This window comes from Choloepus didactylus, chromosome 4 (genome assembly GCF_015220235.1).
Source record: "Choloepus didactylus isolate mChoDid1 chromosome 4, mChoDid1.pri, whole genome shotgun sequence".
NCBI classification, from domain to species: domain Eukaryota; kingdom Metazoa; phylum Chordata; class Mammalia; order Pilosa; family Megalonychidae; genus Choloepus; species Choloepus didactylus.
Window position 1 is genome coordinate 4,960,445 of NC_051310.1, and position 27,711 is coordinate 4,988,155.

Here is a 27,711-nt window from a genome sequence, read left to right on the forward strand (position 1 = left end):
TTTTCTCTGCAGTGGGGCTGTATCTGTTAACAGGACTATGATTAGAAGCTGTGCTCTGCAGACCCTGAGCTGGTAGATGGGCCTTGTCAGCCCTGCCCTCAGCAGCTGGCACTCCACAGGCATGTCTGAAATTAATAAGTACACTGTTACCAGGGTCCCTGTGTTTCAACTCTGTACAGTTGTTCTAGGGCATTACTTTACTCCATCAGTTAAATTTGCTATAGTTAGAACAGAGACAGACAGTGGGATTAAGGTGTGAGAGGAAAATGCCTATCTGGAGGGCTTCAATTTAGACCACGGTCAGATTTGACTCAGTTTGTTATTTGCCTGACAGGGTGACGATCTCGCCTCAGGCAGGAGGCTCTGCCCACACTCCAGGATCCTGGGCTGGGACCGTTCAGTGCTTCCGTGAGGCCCTGAGTCCACAGGGCACAGCCACTGCCCGAGCCGCTCATCTACGGCTGCCATACCCGCTCCTCCTCCCATGGCTTTCATCTGCTCTACCTTGATCTGTTTTATCCAAGAAATGACTGCTGAAAGGGTTCCCCTTTTTCCACATTTTAAAGTGGTTTGACAAACAAACAGACAAAGGTACCCAGTGTTCTTTTTTACTTCAATTGCTCTTTTTCACTTTAATTATTATTCTTATTATTTTTGTGTGTGTGCTAATGAAGGTGTCAGGGATTGATTTAGGTGATGAATGTACAACTATGTAATGGTACTGTGAACAATCAAATGTATGACTTGTTTTGTATGACTGCGTGTTTGTGAATATATCTCAATAAAATGAAGTTAAAAAATAAATAAATAAATAAAGTGGTTTGAAAGCACTGGCTCCAGGTTCTCTTCCTTCTCGAACAAAGCCCGGCCCAGGAGACTGGAGGGTGGAGTCCGGAAGGTCCTGGCTCTTGAAGCAGCTGGGCCTCGCTCACCCATCCGTCCTTCACCGCTGGCCGGGACACTCACCCTCTGGTCCGTCAGACCCTGCCCTGAGGTCAGCCGAGACCAGGAAAAGGCCTCCTGGTCACTGAGGGCCGTAAGGACACACTGGCCCTGAGAAGGCACCTGGCCCAGAAAGGAGCACGGCGCCAGGGGAGGGACAGCCCGGGATCCCCAGCTCCGTCCCCCAGCCTTGCCTTTCCCGTGGGGTGCCTCCTGCCGGTCTGGGTTAAGGTCAGCAGCTCCCTTTGGGGCTCTCATTTGAGAGTGAACTAATGTCCCCCTCCTCCCCCCATAATAAGGCCAAGGAAGGCACTCAGGAGAGGGGTAGCCTTGACAGGCCACTTTCCCAGCCGGTGTCCCAGGCCTGGGTTCTCACCTCAGCCCCGTCTCCTGTGCAGGGCCCAGAGACACACCTCCCTTCTACTTCCTGACAAAATGCTACCCAGGATGCCTAGCTTATTTCTTTAACTGAACCCAGAAGAAGCTTCTAGTTTGGAGGAAGTTTATTGAAAAAGCAGCACATCACTGGGGAGGGAAGGGGACATAGTTTTTGAGGGCAGAGAGTGGGTCACATAATCAAGTAACAGCAACAGTAACTGTCACAGTCGCCTAAAGCTCCTAAGAGTTAGATGTGTCAGGGATGCATTATCAGGTAACAAATCAGCCATTATGATGACAAACGAGAGAAAAAGGCAAACATTACGGTAGAAAGACATTATTCTTTATAAATAAAAGGTTCATTTGTGTCAGTATTCATATTAGAAAAATAGACATTACACGAAGAGAACTTCTTTGGGTAAAATACATACAGATACTGGGTTACGGTTCTGCCTCCACTTCACTGAGCGGGCTCTGCCTCCACTGTTTCCAGAGGAAGCCCCTCTGGCGGGCCCATCTGCAGGGCAGGCTCCACCTCAGTCACTATGACGATGTCCTCCTGAGACACGACCGTACCTGGGTGGGACAAGAGAATCCCGTCCGAGGTCTGAATGAAAACGTGCTCCTGTCCCTGAGACAGCAGTCCGTGGCACCCGCTGGTGATTTCAAAAGCCACGGCTTCACCTACAGCCACAGTGCTCGCCAGCTCTCCCTGGCTGGCAGACACCTCGATCCTACAGAACTGGGGAAAGTCACCCACATGGCTTCCCAGACCCCCTTCCGTCGACAGCGGAGGCCCCGGCTCGGACACAGCCCTGTGGGCACAGTCCTGCAGCCCGAGGTCCATGGAGCGCGCGTCCTCAAGCACAGGGGGCACGACATCCGCGAGCGAGACGGTGCTGGGGCCGGGCGCTTGGGCGTGGAGGGGGCCGTGCATCCCGCAGGGGTCGGCAGCCCCGCTTGGCAGAAGGGACCCCGCGGGGCTGCAGAGACCTGAGCTGCTCAGGCGGTCCCAGGCGTTGTGCTCTGCAGAGGGTTCCTGAGCATTCTCTTCGGGGAAGGCGGCCACCCACTGCTGGGCCAGCTTCCCAGGCTGTCCTGAGTGGGTGCTGAGAGCCGGCCCGGACACAGGCTGGGGCAGGACAGCAGGGCCTGCAGACCCCGTCCGGGCTTCCAGGTTGGCAAACGCTTTCAGCTGCTGCCCCGCAGGGACTGCGCTTCGCTCGCCATCAGAAACCGCCACTGCGTGACTCTCTCCAGCACAGTGAGCAGGGCCCCCATCTACTCGAGGGGCAACACCTAAAGAGTTCAGAAAATCAGGGTAAGCACACGTTCCAGGTTACGGCCACGCACTGTACTCGCCATTCAAGACAGGCCAGGCCAAATCTATTTTCTTGCAAAAACAAGCAAAACATAAACTCCCCTGGCCATTTTTTGGGTATTAGTCCTTATTATCTATTCACAAAGAGAAATTTTGTATCAAAAATGTGTTCTAGGAGCTGCTCAGCCATGGGATTCTGTACCTCCGCTGCAGGGACAATGGGGGCTCTTAACCAGAGGTGAGGACAGTCACCCGAGAGGCTTTCAAACTGCTCGTGTCCACACCCACCCACCCCAGCTGAGGCCCAGGCCGCTCGGACACACCCCCAGTCAAGATGCACTGTTCTGGACTGTGGGGACAACGTTGTATTTGTCCCAGGGTCCTCAGCACCTACAACACACAGCACAGAACAGACACTCAAGAACTAAACTGAATTGCCAGACGGCTCACTTAGCTTCCAGGTACGGATGGAGCAAAAAGGAGAAATAAGGAAGGGCTAGTCAAGCTGCAGGTGAGGGACAGGGCAGGGCATTCCAAACAGGTGCCGGAGAGCCTTCGTTGTTGTCACTGAACAAATCTGCCATTTAGGGATCCAGAGTTTTTCCGTAAGGTACAATTAAGGGATTCGTTCTGAAATGGAGACTGTCTCTCCCAAATTGAGATCAGGCAAGGGATCAGGCCAGCTCTCAAAGAGTTGAGAAAGTTGTATAACTTCTCAGTATGCCATGCTGTTCAAGGTGTCCAGCTGACAGGTTCTGGCTAGAGCAGAATTAAAACGAGAGTGTCTTGTTTTCACACGTTAAACCGCAGGCTGGCATTAAGAGCCAACTCTCAGGAAAGCCAAGCCGAGATGAAAAGTGTCCCTGGCACCAAGTCCCCCTCAAGAGTCTGCCGGACCCCCTCTGGACTCTCCTAGGTTCAACTGTTCACTAGGAAGTGGTGCTTCATGGTAATAAGGGACTCAAGAAAACCCCAAGACCTGCAGGCACATGGGTAATGGATACAGAACAACAGAACACTGGGAGGTTGGGATGCAGCTTTTGCAAAATCAAAGGGTTCTCTTAAATCCAGCCACAGGACACCCAACCCTGAAAACCGGCAATCGTGGGCACCTCTGAGGGCCTGCAGGGGTCCCTGAGTCACGAGAGCACACGCTACGAAGAGCCTTTTACCCTCACTGGCCACGGGGACACATAAGGGGACAGTGACAGACTCAGCGGTGTCCTTGGGCGGCGTTTCTCTTCGGGTCCTTTTCACGGAAGCTGGCACTTCCTCTGTGACCTACAAAGAGAAGACCGGTCAGATGAGAACACGACGAAACAGGCAACCTGCACCCTCTCCCAGAGAACAGTGTTTTACGTTTAAGAGGGCAAACCACAATAATTCAACATCAAAGTAACCTGGCATCCACCTAAAGCCATGCCCACCTCATTTTCCCGCTTCTGTCTGCTGCTTTCCTCTGGCTGCTCCCCACTGTGAGTCTCTAGGCGGCTGCACTGAGGTGGAATGCAGTCTGGGTGCATTTCCCTTCTTCTCAGGAATTCTTCTGTGATTCCCAATGACTCAGCAACCTGAGGGGAAAGGGGCCGATAGAGGAGCTTCACTCAAGACAAACAGAAGTGTCTAAGAGCAAGTCAACCGTCAGACTTAAATGACTGAGTTTAAGTCTACGTAGTCCCTTTATATGGAGAAAAATGAAGATGAATATAAAGTTAGATGGAAAAGCTGATGACAAAATGGATCATTTGCAAAACCAGAAGGTTCTGTGTTAGCAGTTTAGAAGAGGGCACCACGAAAGAGCTCTCTTTAGTGCTGTCAAAAGCGTAATAATGTTAGTTGGATACCCAAGGAAACTCCTTGCCTGTTATCCCTCCTTCTCTGCGCTCACTGGTGTCTTTCAGAAGGCTAACCCTACCTATTCCATAGCCACGGCTCCCGTCCCAGTTGGGGGGAAGGGTGTGCCTTTGGGGGCCTGAGAGCCTGAGCTGGATCCCAGGGCTGAATCCCAGCTGCTCTGCTCGCTGGTGTGATCCTGGCAAGCCACCTCTCACCCTGAGTCCAGTTTCTCATCCATAACAGAGAGGTGGCAGCTGCCTTGAAGGGTTTCTGTGAAGATGAGATCAGATTCCATAGGTAAGGCACTGGCAGGAATACCATGACACTAGGATTAGTTACCCACAGATGTTATAAACGAACACCACACGCATAAGGCCGGGGTGGGGTGGGGTGGGGTGGGGTGGGAAAGGGAGGGCAGAACAAAGTGGAAAATGGGGTCAGGCAAGTTTAGCGCCTACAGCCTTGAGTGGCCCTGACAAGCTGAGCCACTGATGCTGCTCCAGAGAGGCTGGAGCACAGTCCGAGCTGCCCCCAACAATCGGACACCCCTGGGTGCACCCAGCACTGCTGCACGTCCCACTCTGCTTCAGGGCGGGATGCAGCTGTGCTCATTTAACTTACAGTTTAAAACACACACAGAGCACCCTGTAAGCTGGGCCACCTACGTGAAGCTTTGCAAGAAACCATTCTGTTTGTCTATATTATATAACTTATGAAAATATGACACAAAGTTTATTAGGGAATATATTCAGTACTGAATTTGTGTAAAATTAACAATGACCCGAAAAAATCAACCAACCAACCAACCAAAACCCACGTCTCCTACTCCTGCCCGAATCACGGCTTCACACTCCAGAAGAGCGGGGACATTCTCCACGAAGCGCTAATGCCTCTAACGGCAGGTGGGCAGGTCCACCAGGTTCACATCATGCTGGGAGCAGTGAAGGCAACAGGGCCTCGCTGAGTACTCTCTATTGCTCTCCAGGTAGTAGTTAAATTTAAATTCTAAAAAATCAAGGGACCATTTAGAACCGAAAGAACAGTGAGAGCCAGAGAGGGCTACTGAATTAGTTCTTTTCGCTGAGGTGGAGATTGAGGTCAGGGGACACAGGGACGACACACTGCTGGGCACAGACCCCGGGCCCCTGGGAGCTCCTGCAGGTCCCCCGTGCGCCCCTTGCACCACACACTGTTAAGGGCCTGGGATGACCCGACCGTGGGTTGTACACTGAGCCCTCAGCAAAGGCTTTTATCCAAAACCAGTAAAACCACGTCAGTCCAAAACTTACCAGAGCCCAATATTGCTAAATGCATCTTGATGACAATGACATGGAAATGAGAATTATGTCAAAACAACCATAAAGGATCACGATTGGCCCCTGTGTAACCCACCCACTGCACCCCAAAACCTACAAGAATAGGATGCGCCAAGGTGTTAACTGATCACAGTGAGTGGGAGGATTAAGGGCATTTTCAACTTTCTTTGCACTTACCTGCATTTCTGACTCTTCTGGAACAAGCATTTATGGCTTTTATATTAAGGGGGAAAAAGCCCCTTGATGGAAAAAAGAGCTAATAAAGAGGCTGACCACAAAGACATCATCACTAAAACCACCGACCCTCCCCGCCTCCTTTTCCAGCAGACAGCCTCCTTCTGGCCAGCTCCAGGGGCACAGCTCTTTTCCCACACGAGGTTATTACCTTATTATTGCTTATTTCCAGGGGCTCCTGAGAACATGGACCACAACCACTAAGATAATCTTGGCACATCTGCTTCACCATTTTATGCAACTGTTCAAATTCCTTATACACAGCTGGGAAAAAAGGCTTTGCTAGACGACCTTTTCCAACCTTAGTGAAGACAAAGATGACAAAAACTATTTAATCCCAAGGCAGTGACATGGAAAACACAGATGTTTAAATGAGGGACGGACCCAAGCAGCTTGGCCGTGGGGCACTTCCTCCACACATGCAGGGAGGTGAGAACAGGCGCCCAGCTCTGCTCTGAGGAGTCGGGCCCGGCAGGAGCAGCCAGGAAACAACCCCGGGAGATGGTCACCACAGCAGGGCGTCACTCCGGGAGCTCGGGCAGGTCCTGGGAGTGGGAAGGACAGTGGACAGGTCATGGAGACGGCCATGTTGCCCGAGCCTGGAGGTGAGAGGAGGATGAGCCTTCGGGTTTCAAGGGGCCCTGCCAGCAAATTGGGAAGCTGTGCTGGTGCCTCCTGGAACCGCACCTGTCAACAGCAGGGCGTACGGGATGCGGTCCACCTGGGGGACCATCGGGGACAGGGCCTGGGGCAGGACAGGGCTGGGCGCCCAGGAGACATGAGGGCTGTGGGGCGGCTGAGACTGTTGCTCCCAGGGAGCAGAGGAGCTGCCTGCCGAGGGACCCGCCGTGGGGCCCCAGGCCCCTAAGCCAGGTGTCCAGGCAGGACCCACAGGGCCCCTTCAGCTCTGTCCTGGAGAAGGAAAACGATCCCAAGCAGCCTGGCTCTTCCTAAAATAAATCTGAAGGAGGCTTTCTAAATATTTCACGCCATCCCCTCTATCATCTAGGAACGCTGAGAAGACTCACCTTCATCAGGAGAAACTCGTACACCGTCACGACCTGAGCCAGCCGAGGTAGAGCCAATTCCACTAAATCCTCCGGGTCGCACTGCTGGAGACACTACCAAAAGAAAGCGCTGGACATCATTTGAATGCCCTGCGAGAGTTCCTAACAGCCAATAAGCTGATATAACAGAAAGTTCCCCCCAAACTCAGAAATTAAGTTATAATTTCTATAACTTAGAAATTATAGTTTCTAATTATAGAAGTTCTAAGCTATAAAAGTTCTGCTTTATTAAACATCTCACTTGTGTCCCTGTTAACCAAGTTCATGATCAGCTGTGGGTTCCAGGTTTGGAGCCCGGTGACAAGCACTGGGACGTCCTGGGACCAGGCCCTGGCAGAGGACATGGCGGGAGGCAGAATGCATCCTCCCTTCTCAGCCCGGAGACAGAAGTGCCCACTGGCAAGGATGCCACGGCCTAATACACAGCCGGGCATCACATGACCGAGGGCCAACAGAGGAAGCAATGAACTTCATCTGCAGGGGCTCAGGTGAGGAAGGGCGAGCAGTCGGCTGGAGGCAGCAGCTGGAGACTGAAGGATGCAAGGCCTGGAAGGCGGCCCAGGCCAGGCTGCGAGGGGCTGCTGGAAGAGGGCTGGAGGCTGGAGGCGGCGCACGGTCAGAAGACTGTGCAAAGTGCAGGTGAGCGGAGGAGACCCAGCCTGGCTTCGGTGCAGAAATGAGGGGGAAGGGAGAGATGCAGGTGGCTGAGGGACCCCGGGGTGGGGGGTGGTGAAGGAGAACAGGTCTCAGATGCCTCTGGGGTTCCCAGCTTGAGCACCAGGGCAGGCTAGCAACATGGGGGTGGGCCAGGAATCTCGTGAGAGCTGAGGGTGGGCTCTGCGCAAATGTGGGATGTCTGAAATGAGAGCTGGAGCTCAGGGTCGTGGGAGCCAGTGGAGGAAGACGGTCGGGGAGGGCAGGATGAGTGTGGCCAGGGAAGCACAGCCATGAGGGGAAAGCCGCGGCAGCATCAGAGTCTCCCGAGGCCCAGGCGGAGGCAGTGACTTCAAGGGTGTAGGTCAGGGCTTAGGGAGAGAGATCAGGCGCTGCAGGGAACTGGCAGTGGGTTCACAGGAGGGCCAGAAATTGTCATAAAACAGCCAGGAAAGCTAAAGGGAAATTTTCATTTGCAAGACCAAGGTTTAATTAAGACTTTCAAAAGCCCTTAAATAGAGAAAAATGACCCACTGGTTTCCGACTCCACAGGAAGTGGTATCACCTTGCCATGACCCGGCGGGATTCCGGATGAGCTGAACAACAGCAGCAGGGCCCCCTCGCCACCCCGAGCCTCCACTTCACACTCAGGCCTCCTGAGGTTTTGCGGGCTGATGGTCGGGCTTGGCACCTCTCCCCACACTAGAATTTACACCCATGAGGGTGGCGGCTGTGTCCATCCTGTGCACCATCACCTGACACCTAAACAGGAGCTGAGACTTGAAGGCCCCCCAGTAAATGTATAAATTAATACCCATTCCTGGGAAAATCTCAGGGTGACAGATGTGGCATTTTCCATCAAGGCGGTAGCATCAGCCTTTCAGTTACTGATGGGCAGCCTGGGGCCAGGCCACGCTGACCTCAGTGCACCCTGTCACACCAAACAGCTGGGTTCAAACTCTCGGTCCACCCCCACCTGCCGTGTGAACTGGTGCAAGTTACACAACTCTGGGTTCCTCACCTGTAAACTCGGGACAATAATTACTATGGAATAAACGAGATGAGGTATACAGGGTGCTTGGCACGTAAGCAGTGGGATTTCAGCATGGTCAAGTCACCACATGGAAAGCGCCATCGCCGGCAGCTACTGTGAATGTCGGATGAATGGGTCACAGCCAGGACTACTTGGAAAATCAATCACCCAGGATCACCACTGGACAAGCCCAAAATGGGGGTGCAGGCAATTCACCAGCTACAGCCTAGAACATTACAGTTGCTCAAAGAAACTTTCTAGGAAACCCATGTCCTCTCTGAAAACCACTTCCCCTTGTGCTGGGGGCCTTGGGCCCCTCGGTGGCCACTCTATCTGGAGGTGGTTGTCTCACTAACTTAATATCTCGTGCTCTCTCTTGCTGTTTTTCATTTGTTTTCTTTAAGATATTCCCCTGGCCATTACCAGGGAAATAAATATATTCTAGTCAAAGATAATTTTGCTAAGTTTAGGGTTTTACTTTTCTAGGCCAAATCAATTAAATTCAATAAACCTACTTTGAAGAGAGTGGGATGGGAGATCCCAGGGTTCAAGAGCTGAAGCCTGCTTTCCTGTACCCTGCAATGTTTTATGGCAAAAATGGAAAACCGATCCTGTTGTTTTCTCAACTGCTCCCATGCAAACACAGGTCTACTGGAGCTATGTCTGAGGCCCTGGGGTCAGTTCAAACAAGGAAGGCTACGAATTATTTCAGATCCATAATACTATCCTTGAATTTTTTATAATACCCTACCCAAATGCATCTCAGGTGAACTCACCAGTTGATCTGAGAATTTTACATTTAAATCCAGAAACTTAACAGTGAAGTACCACATCCATGCCAACAAAATACCCAAGTGTCAAGAAGAGGGTTGCAGGAGCCACGCACCTCGGTGAGGCTAGCCTGGCCCCTGCCTGCACTTTGCTCCTTGGAGTCACCAGAGTCCGCAAGCGGCTGAGCGGCTCCGCCCGGCTGGAGAATGACCGCGTGGGACTTTGCAGGGACTTTGGAACAGCCACTTCTTCTAAGTCCTGGGCATCTCCTCAGTCCCCAAAGGGCTGAATAGCTTCCATTTTCTGGTTCAGACACCAGTGCCTCTTCAACTTCCATGGACTGACCATTCTAAAATCAAAACCAAAATAAAATAAGACAAAATAATCACACTTTATACAGCCAGAATGAACAGAAGAGCATCAGGTCCAACGCAAGGAACTTGTTTAATTATTTCTTCTTTGCATAATCAAGACGTATTAACTACAATCAATGTGTGTCAAACTTTCCCAATAAAGTGCCCCTTGAGGACTCTGGATGACCAGCAGCCAGCCAGTAAGTCTGGGCTGACACACTGCAGCTCTGGGGTGTTACCCAAAATGAAACCAGAGATAAAGGGAAGATGGCGGATTAGGAGAGACAGAGCACAATTCTCCTCAGTGAAAAACACTAGATAAAGGACAGAAAGTGCTCCAGGAGTTCCACTGGTTGGGCAGGGACTTCCACACCCACAGTGAGTTTGTACTCAGAGAAGCCAAGAGACTGTGTTTAAAATCAGTGAGTGTTCAGCCCGCAATGCTTCCAGGCAGTGGACGGTTGGAGCCGGCGGATGACTGTGGAGGGGAGCAGCCAGAGAGGAGCAGCCTTCCACGCCCCGGGCACCCTCCTCAGCACTTGGCTCAGGTGATAACCTTCACAGACCCACAGGAAAGAGCCCCCAAGCCAGGGACTGGCCATTGGAACAAGCAGACAGTCATGGAAGGGGGTAGTTTCCACGCCCCGAGTGGCCGTCCACAGCTGAGAGCTTCCTTGAGGGAATTCAGGATTTGGCGGGCTTGTGACACTGTCCACTCTTCCTCCACCAAAGCCCCTAGTGTGCACAGCCTAGAGGCAGGGGCACCGTGGAAGTGCCAGGAGCCCTCCCCCAATCCCAGGGACTTGTGGGCACATGGCAGACAGGGTCTATGGGGCATTTGAGCTGTGGGGCATTTGACCACTGTGGCCTGGAGCGGACTCCCTGCCAAACTGCATTGGGCACGCCCCCCACCCACAGGGCTGGCGGTCCCCAGGGCACACTGAAAATTGATTCACCAACTGGACCTCCCCAAGGTTTGGACCCCCACTGGCAGCAGAGATGAAGTTGGGGGAGAACTGGCTTGAGGGTAAGGGGTGGCTCGGGAGCACCATCTGCTGGTAGGTCAGAGAAAGTGCACTCTACCAAGCTGTAGCTGTCAAGTTACAGATAAATGTTCAAATAATCCTGCATATCCTAAAAGAACCCTATCAAGATAAGCAAATGCCAAGAGGCCAAAAACAACAGAAAATTATAAAGCATATGAAGAAACCAGAAGATATGGATAACCCAAATGCCCAAATTAAAAAGCCAGAGGAGACACAGAACTTGGAGCAATTAATCCAAGAAGTACACACAAACATCAATATCCTGGCTCAGGATATAAAGGACATGAAGAAGACCCTAGAAGAGCACAAAGAAGAATTTCCAAGAGTAAATAAACAAATAGTGGATCTTATGGAAATAAAAGTTACTGTTGATCAAATTAAAAATATCCTTGAGACACAACAGCAGATTTCAAGAGGCAGAGGAACGAATTATTAAACTTGAAGATAGATGACAGAATGTAAAAGCACAAAAGAAAGAATGGTGAAAAAAAATAAAAAAATTTGAAACGGATCTCAGGGAAATGATGGATAACATGAAGTGAACAAATACAAGAATCATTGGTGTTCCAGAAGGTGAAGAGTAAAGGGCTGGGAAGAGTATTCAAAGACACCACTGGGGAAAACTTCCCAAACCTCCTAAACGACACAAATATGCAAATCAAAGATGCCAAACAAACTCCAAATAAAATAAATCCAAATAAACCCGCTCTGAGACATATTCTGATCAGACCGTCAAACACTGTAAAGAAGGAGAAAATTCTGAAAGCAGCAAGGCGAAGCAATTTGCCACATACAAGGGAAACAACATAAGACTCAGTACTGACTACTCAGTGGGCACCATGAAGGCAAGAACACAATAATATATTTCAGATTATGAAAGAGAAAAATTGCCAACCAAGAATTCTTTATCCAGCAAAGCTCTCCTTCAAAATTGAAGAAGAGCTTAAAATTTTCACAAACAAATGCTGAGAGAACTTGTTAACAAGAGACCTGCTCTACAAGAAATACTAAAGGGAGCTCTACTAGCTGAGAAAAAAAGACAGGAGAGAGAGACCTGGAGAAGGGCACAGAACTGAAGAGTATTAGTAAGGGTAACTTAAAGGAAATAAAGAGAAGGAGGGAAAAAATAGATCTGACAAATAAAAACCAAAGGATAAGGTGGCTGATTCAAGAACTGCCTTCAAAGTGATAACATTGAATGTGAACGGATTAAACTCCCCAATTAAAAGATACAACAGGCAGAATGGATTAAAAACCATGAAGCAGTCATATGCTATTTACAAGAGATTCATCTTAGACCTAGCAACACAAAGAGACTGAAAGTGAAAGGATGGAAAAAAAATATTCCATGAAAATTACAGTCAAAATAAAGCAGGGGTAGCAATACTATATCAGATAAAATAGATGTTAAATGCAAGGATGTTATAAAAGACAAAGAAAGACACTATACATTAATAAAAGGGACAATTCACCAAGAAGAAATAACAATCATAAATGTTTATGCACCAAATCAGGGGGCCCTAAGGTATATGAAACAAACATTGGCAAAACAGAAGGAAGCAATACATGTTTCCACAATAATCGTGGGACACTTCAATACACCACTCTCTTCTATAGATAGATCAACCAGACAGAGGACCAATAAGGAAATTGAGAACCTAAACAATGTGATAAACATAGAGCATTACATACCATATCAGGATACACATTTTTCTCGAGTGCTCATGGAGCTTTCTCCAGGATAGATCATATGCTGTGGCATAAAACAAGCCTCAATAAATTTAAAAAGCCAACGCACATTCTCTGACCACAATGCAATGCAACTAGAAGACAATAATCATCAAAGATCTAGAACATTCACAAATATCTGGGTTAAACAACACACTCCTAACAATCAATGGGCCAAAGAAGAAACTACAAAAGAAATTGCTAAATATCTAGAAATGAATGAAAATGAGAACAACATATCAAAATTTATGGGATGCACTGAAGGCAGAATTGAGGGGGGAATTTACAGTTCTAAACGCATACACTAAAAAGGAAGAAAGAGCTAAAATCAAAGAACTAATATAACTGAAGAAGCTAAGAAAAGAAATAACAAGGATTAAAGCAGAAATAAATGATAGAGAACAAAAAAACAATAGAGAATAAATAAAACCAAAAGTTGGTTCTTTGAGATCATCAACAAGATTGACAAGCCCTTAGCTAGACTGACAAAGTCAAAAAGAGAGAAGACCCAAATAAACAAAACAATAAATGAAAGGGAGGACATTACTGTGGATCCCGAAGAAATTTTAAAAATCATAAGAGGATACTATGAACAGCTGTATGCCAACAAACTAGACAATTTAGTGGAAATGGACAATTTCCTGGAAACACATGAACAACCTAGATTGACCAAAGAAGAAACAGAAGACCTCAACAAACCAATCACAAGCAAAGAGATCCAATCAGTCATCAAAAAGCTTCCTGCATATAAAAGCCCAGGGCCAGATGGCTTTCCAAAAAGAACTGACACCATTCCTACCCAAATTCTTTCAAAAACTTGAAGAAAATGGAACACTACCTAACTCATTTTATGAAGGCAACATCACTCTAATACCCAAACCAAATAAAGATGCTACAAGAAAGGAAAATTACAGGCCAATCTCCCTAATGAATATAGATGCAAAATTTCTCAACAAAATACTTGCAAATCGAATCCAAAGACACATTAAAAAATTCATAAACCATGACTAAGTGGGTTCATTCCAGCATGCAAGGATGGTTCAACATAAGAGAATCAATGTAATATAATACATTAATAAATCAAGAGGGAAAAATCAAATGATCATCTCAATAGATGCTGAAAAGGCATTTGACAAAATGCAGCATCCTTTTTTGATAAAAACACTTCAAAAGGTAGGAATTGAAGTAAACTTCCTCAATATGATAAAAGGCATATATGAAAAACCCACAGCCAGCATAGTACTCAACGGTGAGAGACTGAAAGCCTTCCCTCTAAGATCAGGAACGAGACAAGGATGCCCACTGTCACCTCTATTATTCAACAATGTGCTAGAAGTTCTAACCAGAGCAATCCAGCAAGCCAAAGAAATAAAGACATCCAAATTGGAAAAGAAGTAAACCTATCATTATTTGCAGATGACATGATCTTATATTTGGAAAACCCTGAGAAATTGACAACACAGCTACTTGAGCTAAAAAACAAAGTAAGCAAAGTGGCGGGATACAAGATTAATCCACATAAGTCAACAATGTTCTTATATACTAGAAATGACCTAATGGAAGAGACAACTAAAAAAATCAATGGAAGAGACAACTAAAAAAATCAAGTACCTAGGAATAAATTCATCCAAGGATGTAAAAGACCTATACAAAGAAAATTACATAACTTTACTAAAAGAAATAAAAGAGGACCTAAAGAGATGGAAAGATATTCTGTGTTCATGGATAGGAAGGCTAAACATCGTTGTCAATTCTACCCAAACTGATCTACAGATTCAACGCAATTCTAATCAAAATTCCAACAACCTACTTTGCAGACTTGGAAAAGCTAATTATCAAATTTATTTGGAAGGAAAAGGGGCCTCGAATTGCTCAAAACATTCTAAAAAGAAAAACAAAAGTGGGAGAACTTTCACTTCCTGACTTTGAAGCCCATTATAAAGCCACAGTAGTCGAAGGAGCATAGTATTGGCACAAAGATAGACATATTGATCAATGGAATCTAATTGAGAATTCAGAAATAGACCCCCAGATATAGGGTTGACTGATTTTTAATAAGGCCCCCAAATCCAATGAATTGGGACAGAACAATGTCTTCAACCAATGGGGCTGGGAGACTGGATATCCATATCCAAAACAATGAAAGAGGACCCCTACCTCATACCCTAAACAAAAATTAGCTCAAAGTGGATCAAAGACCTCAATATAAGAGACGGTACCATAAAACTCCTAGAAGACAATGTAGGGAAACATCTCCAAGACCTAGTATTAGGAGGTCGCTTCTTAGACCATATACCCAAAGCACAAGCAATGAAAGAAAAAACAGATAAATGGGAACTCCTCAAAATCAAAAGCTTCTGTACCTCAAAGGAATTTTTCACAAGGTGAAGAGGCAGCCAATGCAATGAGAAAAAATATTTGGAAACCATGTATCTGATAACAGACTGTTATCTTGCATATATAAAAAGTCCTAGCCTCTTTTCTGGCTGGAACCATGGAGGGTGTTGAAGAGAAGAAGGTTCCAGCTGTGCTGGAAACCTTTAAGAAAAAGCAAAGGAATTTTGCCAAAGAGAAGATGAAGTGCTTGAGAAAGAAGTTTGCCCAAAAGATGCTTCGAAAGGCAAAGAGGAAGCTTATCTTTGAAAAAACCAAGCACTATCCCAAGGAATATAGGCAAATGTACAGAACTGAGATTCGAATGGCTAGAATGGCAAGAAAAGCTGGCAACTTCTATGTACCTGCGGAACCCAAACTGTCATTTGTCATCAGGATCAGAGGTATCAATGGCGTGAGCCCAAAGGTCCAAAAAGTGTTGCAACTTCTTCGTCTTCGCCAAATCTTCAAGGACACCTTTGTTAAGCTCAACAAGGCCTCAATTAACATGCTGAGGATCGTGGAACCACATACTGCATGGGGGTACCCGAACCTGAAGTCAGTGAACGAACTGATCTATAAGCGTGGTTATGGCAAAATCAATAAGAAGCGGATTGGCTTGACAGATAACTCTCTGACTGCACGATCTCTTAGTAATTATGGCATCATCTGCATGGAGGACCTGATTCATGAGATTTATACTGTTGGCAAATGCTTCAAATAAGCAAACAACTTCCTGTGGCCCTTCAAATTATCTTCTCCCAGAGGGTAGATGAAGAAAAAGACTACCCATTTTATAGAAGGGGGAGATGCTGGCAACAGGGAAGACCAGATCAATAGGTTTATTAGAAGGATAAACTAAGGTGTCTACTATGATTACTTTTATAATCGGGTCAGTTAATAAAGTGATTGCTTTCAAATTTAAAAAAAAAAAAAAAAAAAAAGTCCTACAGGCAGGTGGTGAAGTCTTCCCTGAACACAGCTCTGCCACAGCCTGTGCCCCGAGGCTCCTGCCCTACTCCTCTTCCTTCTTCCCCCCTCACCGTCCCCCAGCTCCTCCCCTCCCACTACAGGCCCATGCAGACACCTAGACCACCCAGCCCCAAAGCCTGGAAGATGATGACATCCCCTTGTTTCTCAGCCATTCGAAATGACTCTGCTGCTCCTATATTCAACAAATAGTCACAGAAAGCTTTCTATGTGTCAGCGCCACTGACCTACACCAAGACACCTAATAATCAGATTGTTAAACATCAAAGACAAAGAGAGAATCCTGAAAGCAACAAGAGAAAAGCGATCCATCACATACAAAGGAAGCTTGATAAGACTATGTGCAGGTTTCTTAGTAGAAACTAGGGAGGCAAGAAGGAAAAGGTATGATCTATTTAAGACACTGAAAGAGAAAAACTGCCAACCAAGAATCCTATTTCCGGCAAAATTGTCCTTCAAAATATTCTCTGACAAACAGACAATGACAAGGTTTGTGAACAAGATACCTGCACTACAGGAAATACTAAAGGGAGCACTACAGACAGATAGGAAAAGACAGGAGTGAGAGGTTTGGAACACAATTTTGGGTGATGGTAGGATAACAATGTAAGTACACCAAACAAAGATGGCTGTGAGTATGGCTGAAAGAGGAAGGTTAGGAGCATGTGGGACACCAGAAGGAAAGAAGAAAGATAAAGACTGGGACTTTATAACTCAGAGAAACCTAGAGTGTTCAACAATTGTGATAAAATGTACAAATATGTTTTTACATGAGGGAGAATGTATGTCCTCATACATTGAATGTCCTCATACAATGAATGTCATCCTTGCAAGGTGTTAAAAATAGGGTGGTATTTGGGGAAAACTAGAGACTATAATTAACATAAACATTGTATTATGCTTCCTTTAATGTAACAAAGGCAATATACCAAAGCTAAATGCATATAAGAGGGGGACACAAGGGAGGGGTATGGGACTCTTGGCATTGGTGATGTTGTCTGACTCTTTTATTCTACTTTAGTTTAATTCTATCTTTCCTTTTGTTGCTTTTTAGCTGTCATTTGCTTTTCTTTCTTTTTCTTTTGTTTCTCTACCTTCTTTGACTCTTCCTCCTTCTTTGTGGAAGAAATGGAGATGTCCTTATATAGATAGTGGTGATGGTGGTGAATACATAAATACGTGACTATACAGGGAACCATCGATAGTTTATTTAGGACAGAACGTATGGTGGGTGAACAAAACTGTCTTAAAAAAAAACAATAAAAATGGGTTGATGAAGAAACCTTGAGGGCACTATATTGAGTGAAATAAGTCAGACACCTAAGGACAAATATTGTATGGTCTCACTGATACAAACTAATTATAATATGTAAACTCATAGACATGAAATAGAAGTTACCAGGATATAGAACGAGGCTAAAGAATGAGGAGCGGTTGCATATTACGAGCAGAACATTCAACTAGGTGAACTTAAAACGTTTGGAAATGGACAGGGGTGATGGTAGCATGTTGTGAGAATAACTAACCGTCCTGAATGGTGTGTGAAGGTGGTGGAAAGGGGAAGCTTAGAGTCACATATGTCACCAGAAGGAAAGTTGGAGGTTAAAATATGAGTATGTATAAAACAGTGTACCTTGTGGTGGACAATGTCCGTGATTAACTGTACAAATATTAGAAATCTCTTTCATGATCTAGAACAAATGCATGATGCTATAACTAGAATTTAATAATAGAGGGGTATATAGGGAAAAAATATACCTATCACAAACTATGTGCTATAGTTGGTAGTATTTTAACATTCTTTCATCAACAGTAACAAATGTGCTACACCAATACTATGAATCAATAATGGTGAGGGGTGGTTAGGGGTATGGGAAGATTTGAGTTTTCTCTTGTCTTTCTTTTCTGAAGTAATGAAAATGTTCTAAAAATTGAAAAAAAATTAATTGTGGTAATGGATGCACAGCTGTATGATAGTACCATGGGCAATTGATTGTGCACTTGCGATCTTTGGATGATTGTATGGTATGTGAACAATCTCAATAATATTAAATTTAAAAAAAAAATCCTACAACTCAATGACAATAGTACAAACAGTCCAATTATAAAATTGGCAAAAGATACGAGAAGACATTTCTCCAAAGAGGAACTACAAATGGCTATAAAACTGATGAAAAAATGTTCATCTTCACTAGTTATTAGGGAGATGCAAATCAAGACCACTCTGAGATACTATTTCACACCAATAAGAATGGCTGTCATTAAACAATCAGGAAACTACAAATGCTGAAGAGGACATGGAGAAATTGGAACTCTTATTCACTGCTGTTGGGATTGTATAATGGTACAGCCACTCTGGAAGGCAGTTTGGCAATTCCTCAGAAAACTAGATATCAAGTTACCCTACGATCCAGCAATTTCACTTCTTGGTATATACCCAGAGGGTCTGAAAGAAGTGACCCAAACAGATATTTGCACACCGATGTTCATAGCAGCATTGTTCACAATTGCGAAGAGATGGAAACAATCCAAATGTCCTTCAACAGATGAGTGGATAAACAAAATGGGGTATATACACACAATCAAATACTATGCAGCAGTAAGAAAGAATGAGGTTGTGAAACAAGGCAACATGGATGAACCTTGAAGACGTAATGCTGAGTGAAATAAGCCAGACACAAAAGGAGAGATATTGCATGTTACCACTAATGTGAACTCCATGAAAAATGTGAAATAACTGTCTTATAACATAGAATATAGGGGACCTAGAGATAGACAGAAGCTACTGAAGGGGGAATGACAATCTAATATGTGCAGACATAATAATGAGGGTGAACTTAATGGTATGGGAATGGTCAGGTGTGATTTTGGTTCGTTAATGGGGTTATAAGTATCAGTGACTCATTGAAGGTGAACATGTCTGCAAATGGTTGTTTAAAGGCATGTAACCCACAGAGTAGAACCAAAAACCTAAATAAGTGTTAGCCATGATCTACTTATAAGGTATGACTCTGGTGCAGAGGGTTAACAACAGAGTGGTATATGGAAAAACTACCCATTACATATAGAAGACTATGTTTAATAGAAATATCTTACCAACTCTACACTAATACTAGGGATGAATAATCAGCAGCTGATAAGAGCTCTGGGATGAATTATATTATGATAATTGTTTAAAGTTGAGAGTGATGAGGATTGTACAACTAAGTGAAGATAATGTAAGAAACTTACCGTTTAGCTCAGGATAGAATATATATTAAGTGAAATTAGGAATCCACTACTTAATAAATCAAGCCCTCGACTTGAGGCTTGCTCTTGTGAAACTTAGGGTAAATGAGAGGCTGAGCCCTCCTATAATTATGCCTAGGAGTCACCTTCAGGGAACTCTTTTGTTGCTCAGATGTGGCCTTTCTTTCCCTAAACTGAATTTAAGGTTAATAAATTCATTAATCTCCTCCCCACCCCCCCCCCACGAGGGCCATGACACCCAGGGGAATGAATCTCCCTGGCGATGTGGGCATGATGCCCAGGAATGAGCCAGGCCCCGGCAGCAAGGAATTGAAAATGCCTTCTTGACCAAAAGGGGGAAAAAATAAAGGTAACAAGCTGAGGTCACAGTGGCTAAGAGATCCCAAATGGAGTCGAGAGGCTGTCCTGGAGGCTTATCTTATGCAAGCTCCAGCTAGACATCCCAAATGGCCACAGTATATCTTGCCCTTACCAAGAGTAGTCCCCAAATGCCTAGGTCCCTACCTGAGATTCTATAAAATATTCACTCACTAAGTTTATCTCTCAGAAACTTAAATCCACCAGAGTGTTCCTGTGCCAGACAAGTCCTAAAACCCAAAGGCAACAGCCTCTTTAAGAACAACAATCAGATGCAGCTCCTTTCCCCATAATGTCACACCCCTTTTCAATATGAACAAGTTAGGGTGTTCACTGCCTCGTCACCCCTGAAGATGGAGAAAGAGATTGAGAGGAAGGGGTAGCAACAAACAAGCTAAGATTTAACAAAGGTCTATGAATACTGAAACTTAATATATTTTTAGATGCTAGGGTGTTGGAATGGCTGGAAGGAGGTAAATGACACAGTGGAACTGTACCCTATAACATCCTGTGAAATTTGCTCTATAGCTATTCATTGAATTGTGCTTTGAAAGTCTCCACCTTTCTGTATCTACCCTACATTGCATAATAAGAAAGAACTGAAACTGGGGAACTGTAACCCATTACAATTTTTGAAATCACCTATATAAATGCTTGTTGAGCTGTAAATCAAAAGTTAACACCTTTGTATGAATGTTGTATTATATAATAATGGAAATAGCTGAAGTTGTGGAACTGTGACCCATGATAATCTCTGAAATTTGCTAACTACTTGTTAAATTGCAGTTTGAAAGTTATCACTGTTACGTATACATGTTAAAGTTCACAATAAAAAAAAAGCATTAAAAAAGATTTAAAAAAATGAAACCAGAAACTTCTCTGATGTCACTTTTCATCTAATTCCTAACTTATCCTTGGCTTTTAAAAAGATCATGACCTGGGTCTGACATTTCCTATCTGCTTCCTCATCTGGCCTGTTTCCTCCTCTGTAAACAGGGAATAGTGATGCACCTCCGCCTCCTGGGACGGCTGGTGAAATGAGCCAACCCAGGCAGAGCACTAATGTGGTGGCGAGCAGGCAGTGCGTTCCCCGAACACCATCCCATTGTTCTCACCATGACATAAAAAGAGCCTGCCCTCCCCATCTGCAATTACAACGGAACCTTCAGGAGGCATGCCAGCTTAGCTGTGGCTTTGAGTCCCACGGGGCCCCCTGCCACGGCAGACTCGGGAAGGGGAAAAAACCCAAATGTGCATGCCCGTCTCCACCCCAGCTGCTGGAGCGAACGAGCTGGGACCCCAAGGCCTTGCAAGCCATTGGGGTGGCCACCACCGCCCAAGCCAGGGAATTAAACATCTAGAAGTTGCTTTTGCTGTGGTGGAGGATTTCTGTATTGAAGGAACTAGAAATGCAAAGGTAGGGTGGCTATTCAGTTTGTCAGAGACAGCCCTTGTCATTGAGTCATGCCTCTTTAACACTCAGAAATCCTGGTTTGGAAGATAAATTCTATGGTCACTCTAGAGCAACTTAAGAAAAGTAGAAAGGTTTTTCAGAAGTGGTGAGAAGCTCAGCACCTCCTAAAAGAGACAGCCAGGTACAGAGTGTGGGCTTTGAAGTCAGAAGATCCCCCCCAGGAGTCATCTGCCTCTTCTCAGGCTGGACCCCCGCACCATGTGCCAGGGCTCCTGAGAACTAGAAGCCTCATACGGTGCTCCTAGACACAGCCTGCCCACGCCACGCAGTGAGTGTCGTCATGACTGTGATCACTGAGTCAGCGCTACAGGCAGGTGACACTTTTGAATCCTAGCATAAGGGCTGCCCACAGTCCTGCCCCTGGATCTCAGTAAGATCTCCTGGGCCCAGACAAGCCTGTTCCGGCCCCAAGGAGCCAGTCTGTAAGACAAAGCGGCCGCCAGCCCCCTTCCTTCTCAGAAGCTCCTGCCCTGTTGCAGGGAATACGGAGTGCTCTAGGGTATCCAGCAACTTCCTAGGGAGGTAACACTCCTTTTTCATACCTTCCAGGTCACTAAAACCACACTGATAACAATGCTGGGTTTTTTTTTTTAACATTTCAAAAACTACTAATGAATATAAACAGAATTACTTAGCACAGGCACAAAAGAAACAAGAGCAAACAAGTCAAAGGAAAAGGAAAAAGGGAGCTTAAAGCAAAGGGGGATAAGGAGCGGCTCACAGAAACCTATCTCTTAGTGGATATCTACCGTTTTTAAAATGATGTACCTATTCTGTATGTCACACAAATACACATCACACGTTTGATAACCTAAAATTTCAGTAAATAAATTTAGCTGTGTTAATGCAAACTCCTAGAGACTCATATCTGCGGTTTACTGGGAGTTCTGGAAGGGATGAAATGCCGGGAGGACGTGCTAAGCAGCATGTTATGGCTGGTATCCCAGAAGCACCGTCAGGGACTGCTGTCCCCGATTCTGACCTTTCCCAGATCCTGGCCTGTCATGTCCGAAAGTCCACGGCAGCTCCAGTCCTCCTGACCAGACCTCGAGAACGGGGGGGCAGCGTTCCCAGCAGATGCACACCTCAAATCGTGCTGATGATCAAACCAACCCCTTCCCACACAGCTTCTCGCTCATTTGGCAGCAGAGCAGACCGTGGTGGGTTCTCACGTCCCCTACTATGAAGACTGTGGTCCCGCTTGAGCCTTCACCTGAACCCTCCTCAGACACCAGAAAGCTTAACTTCAGGATGACGGGCAGGAAGGGGCAGGAATAAGAAAACCATCACGCAGACAGAAATGTTACCTGGAGACCACCCGGGGTTGCCTCGGCCTCCGTCGCACACTGGGAGAGGGCCCCTTCCTCACTTAAAGTGGCTGGAGTGGATGACTGTGGGGAGCTCAGGCTGACGGGCCCTTCCTCCAGGCGCCCCAGGGCCATGCTGCCATCGGCCTTCTCTGTCAGTGACCGTGCAGGCTCCAGTTGGCCGTGGCCTGGGTTCAGTTTAAAATGTCGGGCCAGTCCCCCCTTTCCTATGTACGACTTTTCACAAGTCTGACACTTAAAAGTTTTGGGCCGCAGGGAGCAACCTGAGAGGTCAAAGAGCACCAACTTCTCCCTCTGGTCCTCCTCGTCCTCCACGCTCAGTTCCGAGTAATCGTCAGAATCCGACTGGTGACCATCAGCCAAATCCTCCGTTTTTATGAACTTGTAATCTCTCGCTTTATACTTGGGAGGTCGAGATATCCGTCCGGAACGTGTTTTCACTTTCAAAGATTTTTTTAGTTTCTCGGTTTGTTCTGTGTGCAAGCTGGAAATAAACAGATCTGCTGAACCGGATGAGACAGCGGTCCTTGCTTGGGGGTCAGAGACCGGCGAGGGGGCTGGCGTGGCTCCCAGGCCGCTGGGAACCTTGGGGGCCGTGATTCTCCTAGCAGAGACGGGTCTGAAGGCAGGCAGTGGCCTGTGCACCAACACCTGAACAGGAGGCTGAGGTGAGCTGCTACGGAAACACTGCTGTGGCCCGGGCCGCAGGAGGGGCTGCACCCTGAGCAGCTGAGGACTGGCCCCCCTGAGCCCCAGCAGGCTGCAGGTCCTCCTGGGCAGCAGGCTCGGCCTGGCTGTTTTGGGCTGAATGGTGACCAGTGGCGGCAATGGCCTTTCCTGACCGTTCGTTCCTCCAGATGTCACCTTGATGCAAATGGCTTCCAGTTGCTTACATGCAGAAGGGAAAACAGAAAATGTAAAAGAAGCATTATGCTTATCAAACTTGCTGCAATTCTGCTCTCATCTTAATCTATTCAGGTTCTTTTACAAAATTATAAAATATAACTTATATATAGAAAAGGATATATAGTGTTTCTGAGCTGATTAAGGTGGTATTTTTCAAACTTTTCTGACTGTAGACCAGTGATACATTTTACATTGCAATTTAGTAAATATATATAGATATTTGCACATATAATTGCAATCACAAAATTACTTACCATTTCTACATAAATGTCCACTGACATTACCTGTTCTACATCACTTTTTTTTTTAATTAAATTCAGTTTTATTGAGCTATATTCACTTACCACACAATCATCCATGGTGTACAATCAACTTCTACATCACTTTTAAAAATACTAATCATAAGCCACTACATTGATTTCATGTCCCATTAAGAAATAATACCCTTTAAGGTTTTACCACATGGGTATTTACTTGTATTTCTTAATTCTCTAAACTGGACCCAATTCAATTTGTGGGTTCATTAAATAATGTTTTAAGTGAAATTCTCAGAAAATCAAAAAGTCCTAAAGAGCAATGCAAACCAGGTCCCCCCAATTTCCACTTCTAGGATTCCATAAGAAACACTCACAGACACAAAAACACAGCAGGAGGTTCAGGGCAGCACCGTCAGCCACAGCCAAACATCCACCAAAGGGAGCATCACAAAGTGCCAGAGACACTGTTCCCAGGGACCTGCAATGCCTTCTGCCCACAGTGTCCCCCACAGCGCCCTGCCACGCCTGCCGTCTTGGTTCTCTTGCTGTCCCCTCCCTCTTTTTCCTCTCCCTGAAACACTGCGTCTCCTGCATTTTCAGCTTCAACCCACCCTTCCAAATCTAGTTCAGATACTTCCTCTTCAACAGAGTCACTCATGATCCCCTCAGCCAGAAATAATCTCTCCCTTCTTAAAAATCCATTTAGTTCTTTTTTTTTTTTTTTTTTAATCTCTCTAGCCTTTTGACCTTGTCTACAAGTTATCTGGGTCACATCTTATGTCTTCTAATACATCACAAACTCCTTAGGGGCGAAGTACACATCTGGTTTGCCATTGTGACCGCCAAGGCACAGCTGGAGCTCAAACACTGCTAGCTGAACAGGCCACAAAGGAACATAATTGTGAATGTATGTAAATTTTACATCACCCCAACTAGATTAGTCAGGGTATACAACTCTATCACGGTGTCTATCTTCAATGAAGTGTGCTTTCATTTTATGGAAATTGTGTCATTTCTGCAGTCTTTCCCAAGTGGCCACACCAAACCCAAAAAGCTGTGTTTCCACATGGCCCCATTTGTCAGGGTGTGGTAAGGTGTACACAGGCTCTGGAGTGCAGCCACAAACGGGGGACCGTGGGCAAAGCCACTCAGCCTCGCCGTACTTGTTCCTCACCTACAAATGCTGATACAAGGGCACTTTTTTATGGCTGCTGAGTATTAAGCTGGCCAGCACACTGCCAGGCAGAGCAGAGGCTCTGAAATCCACAGCCAGTGGTACCGTCTCCCTGGGGCTCTAGATAGCATCTTGCAATCTTGTGATTCCTGAGACTTGTTGCCGCACAGCCTATGGAGAAGGCTTTTGGTTCTTCAACAGAGAATGTGAGCCAGAAAGCTCAGCCAAGCCACCATCCCACCAACAAATAAGGAAACAGAAGTCCAAAGAGGCTGAGTTACACCCCTAGGAGGTGGGGGTGTTTGGGCAGAATCATACTCCTCTTTCCAAACTTTAGTGAGAGACAACTTTCCAGGCTTGATGATCTACTGGGTACAACCCTAAATTGCCAAAATGACTCAGTCAACAAAAACAAAACCAGTGAAGGCTGTGGATTCTATTCTTTACCCTCTTTCTTCTAGTGGCAACTTTAGGGTGAGGAGCATTTTGTCATCAACAACCCCAGAGCGGAAAGGGGATGTGACTTTACAGACGTGTGGGAGCTCCGGCTTCTGGGACAATGCTGGACACCGCCGGCTTGAGAGACCCATGTTCTAGGTCCAGCTCCCCTAGAAGCCAAGAGCTGTGCGACCAGTAAATGATCCCACTGGGTAAGGATGTTTTGTAGTTTACAGAGTGCTTCACGTTTCATTCATTTAAAAAAAAAAAAAAAAAAGAGAGAGAGAGAGCCTGTTGCGTGTCAGGCAAGTAAGCGCACCGGGGTTGCATATTAAGTCACTACCGTTCCAGGTGGCAAGTCCTGCAGCAAACTACCCAGTATGCTTAAATCTACAGCGTCCGGGCCTTAACTGTGCTTTACTTTGGTTCCTTCCAACCCATTCGAGTCCCACCTCGAGTGTCGGGCCCACCGGACCACCCTCGCCAAGGCAGCCCCCTCCCTCCTGGCTCCCAGCCCCTGCGTTCACGGCTGCACCTCCTGCACCCAGGACATGCCTGGAACATCACGTGCCCGAGTAACGCTGAAGGAATGGCCAAAGGCCCGGGAGACGAGCTTGGCGGGCACCGAGGAGCCCCGGGCAGGGCTGCGAAAGGCGTCCTCGGCAGAGGACCACGCGTGGGCAAAGGCTCCTGCAGCGAGGCGAGCTCGACGTGCTGGCCAGGCAGCGAGGGGGTGACGCGGCGGCGCGCTCAGTTTCCCCACGTCCGTCCCGGCGCCTCACCTGGGGCGGCAGGAGGCGCGGCCGGCGCGGGGGATCGGCGCCCGGGCCCAGCTGCAGGGCGGCCTGCTGGGCGGCGTCCCGCAGTCGCTGCGCCGCGTCCTGCAACACGAAGGGCGGCGGCGGCACGGCGGGCGGCTGCGCCTTCGTCACCTGCTCCAGGACCCGCCGCAGCTGCTCGGGGCCCAGCGGGGCCACGCGCGCGGCCCTGTCGCTCTGGCCCGGGGGAGCCCGGCCGGGGCCGCCATCCTCATTGCTATCCTCTGCCTCCGGCTCCGCGCCCGCCATGGCGGCCGAGGCAGGGATTCGAACCCGTGTCCCGGAGAGCCGGCGACTCAAATGTGCGTCACCTGGGAAAGGGGCGGGCTACGGGTGCCCCGCAGGCCAAGACACTTCGGAAAGCGACCGCGCCGGGAGGCGTGGGTCTGTGGACCGCACTCCCGCCGCTCCAAGAGCTGAATTTGGCATTGCCGGCCCGGCTTTATTTTCTTATTGACTGGCATGCGCGTGTTTAACTCCAGCAGCCGTCCCGCATCTCCCAGGAGAAGGTCTTTGGGGTTCCCAGAGCCCCCTTGCCTCCAATTATGATACTATTCGGTTGTTCTCAACGTCACCCAGCATCGGAATCACCTGAGGATCCTGTCTGTATACGTAGATTTTGGGGCCTCACCCCTAGACATTCCGACTTTATAGAGGTGGAGTGGGGCCCAAAGCTTGCATTAAAAAAAAAAAAAAGTTATCCTGTATTCTTTTTTCTTTCTTTCCTTTCTTTCTTTCTTTCTTTTTTCTTTTTATCAATTTCATTAAGATATATTCATATACCATACCCAATCCATCCAACGTGTACAGTCAATGGCTTTTAGTATAATCACGGAGTTGTGCATTCATCATCATGATCAATTTTAGAACATTTTCATTACTCCAAAAAGAAAAAAACCCAAACTCCTTAGCAGTCCCCTTTCAATCTCTCTTTCCTTCCCCAGCCCTACATAATCCCTAATCTAATTCTGTCTCTATAGATCTATTTATACTTAAAGAATACTAAAATATCACTGTTAACTATAGTCCATAGTTTGCATTAGGTGTATTTTTTCCCTTATCCTACCCGATTACTAACACCTTGCACTAGGGATGAACATTTGCTATAGTTCCTGAAAGAATGTTCTTATATTTGTACTATTCCCCACAGACATCATCCACCACAGGGTCATGCGGTCCCATGCCAAAGCTTGCATTTTTAAGGAGGTGTTTCCCAACCCCAAACCGTTCTCAGGTCAACCCACCCCACCCCTCCCCTACCCATCCCCCATATTGGGCTAACGCTGAAGGCAGGAATGGCACAGAGGGTGCGCTCGGGATAAATGACGGATGGGCGGACGGGTGGACGGGTGGAGGGACAGATGGACGAACCTGCCCACCCCAGCTCCACCAACCCCTCTTCCCAGCCCTGCCTTTCCGGATCACCCCTCCTCTTGACTCTCTGCATCTTTCCCTCCTTGTTTTGAAGCTGCACGTCTCAGCTCCGCTCCCCGGTCAACAAACACTTCTCGAGCACCTGTTGGGTGATTCACTGTCCCTGACCTTGGGGGGTGGGGACACAGTCTAGGTGGGAAAAGGGAGGAAACTGGCATTCGTACAATGCCGATAAATGGGGCAGGCTGGGGTGCAAGCTGGTGTCCACGAAGGTTCTGGAAGGCCTTCTGATCA

General features: G+C 46.8%; 1 protein-coding gene across 4 annotated transcripts; it reads right to left on the reverse strand.

Annotated features, from left to right (window-relative positions):
- Positions 1-1,430: 1,430 nt before the first annotated feature.
- Positions 1,431-26,326, reverse strand: ZNF839 (zinc finger protein 839). 4 transcript variants are annotated; one of them, XM_037831814.1, is made up of 9 exons: positions 26,008-26,326; positions 22,430-23,338; positions 9,668-9,901; positions 7,056-7,148; positions 6,179-6,328; positions 4,069-4,212; positions 3,754-3,922; positions 2,314-2,619; positions 1,431-1,896 (listed from the first exon to the last, which is right to left on the reverse strand). In XM_037831814.1, the coding sequence occupies exons 1-9, from the start codon at positions 26,290-26,292 to the stop codon at positions 1,781-1,783; spliced, it is 2,406 nt and encodes an 801-aa protein (XP_037687742.1). In that variant the 5' UTR covers positions 26,293-26,326; the 3' UTR covers positions 1,431-1,780. The 4 variants fall into 4 exon arrangements, with proteins under 4 accessions (XP_037687742.1, XP_037687740.1, XP_037687739.1 ...); XM_037831812.1 differs by having other exon boundaries at positions 1,431-2,619; positions 3,814-3,922; positions 26,008-26,324; XM_037831811.1 differs by having other exon boundaries at positions 1,431-2,619; positions 26,008-26,324.
- Positions 26,327-27,711: the final 1,385 nt, after the last annotated feature.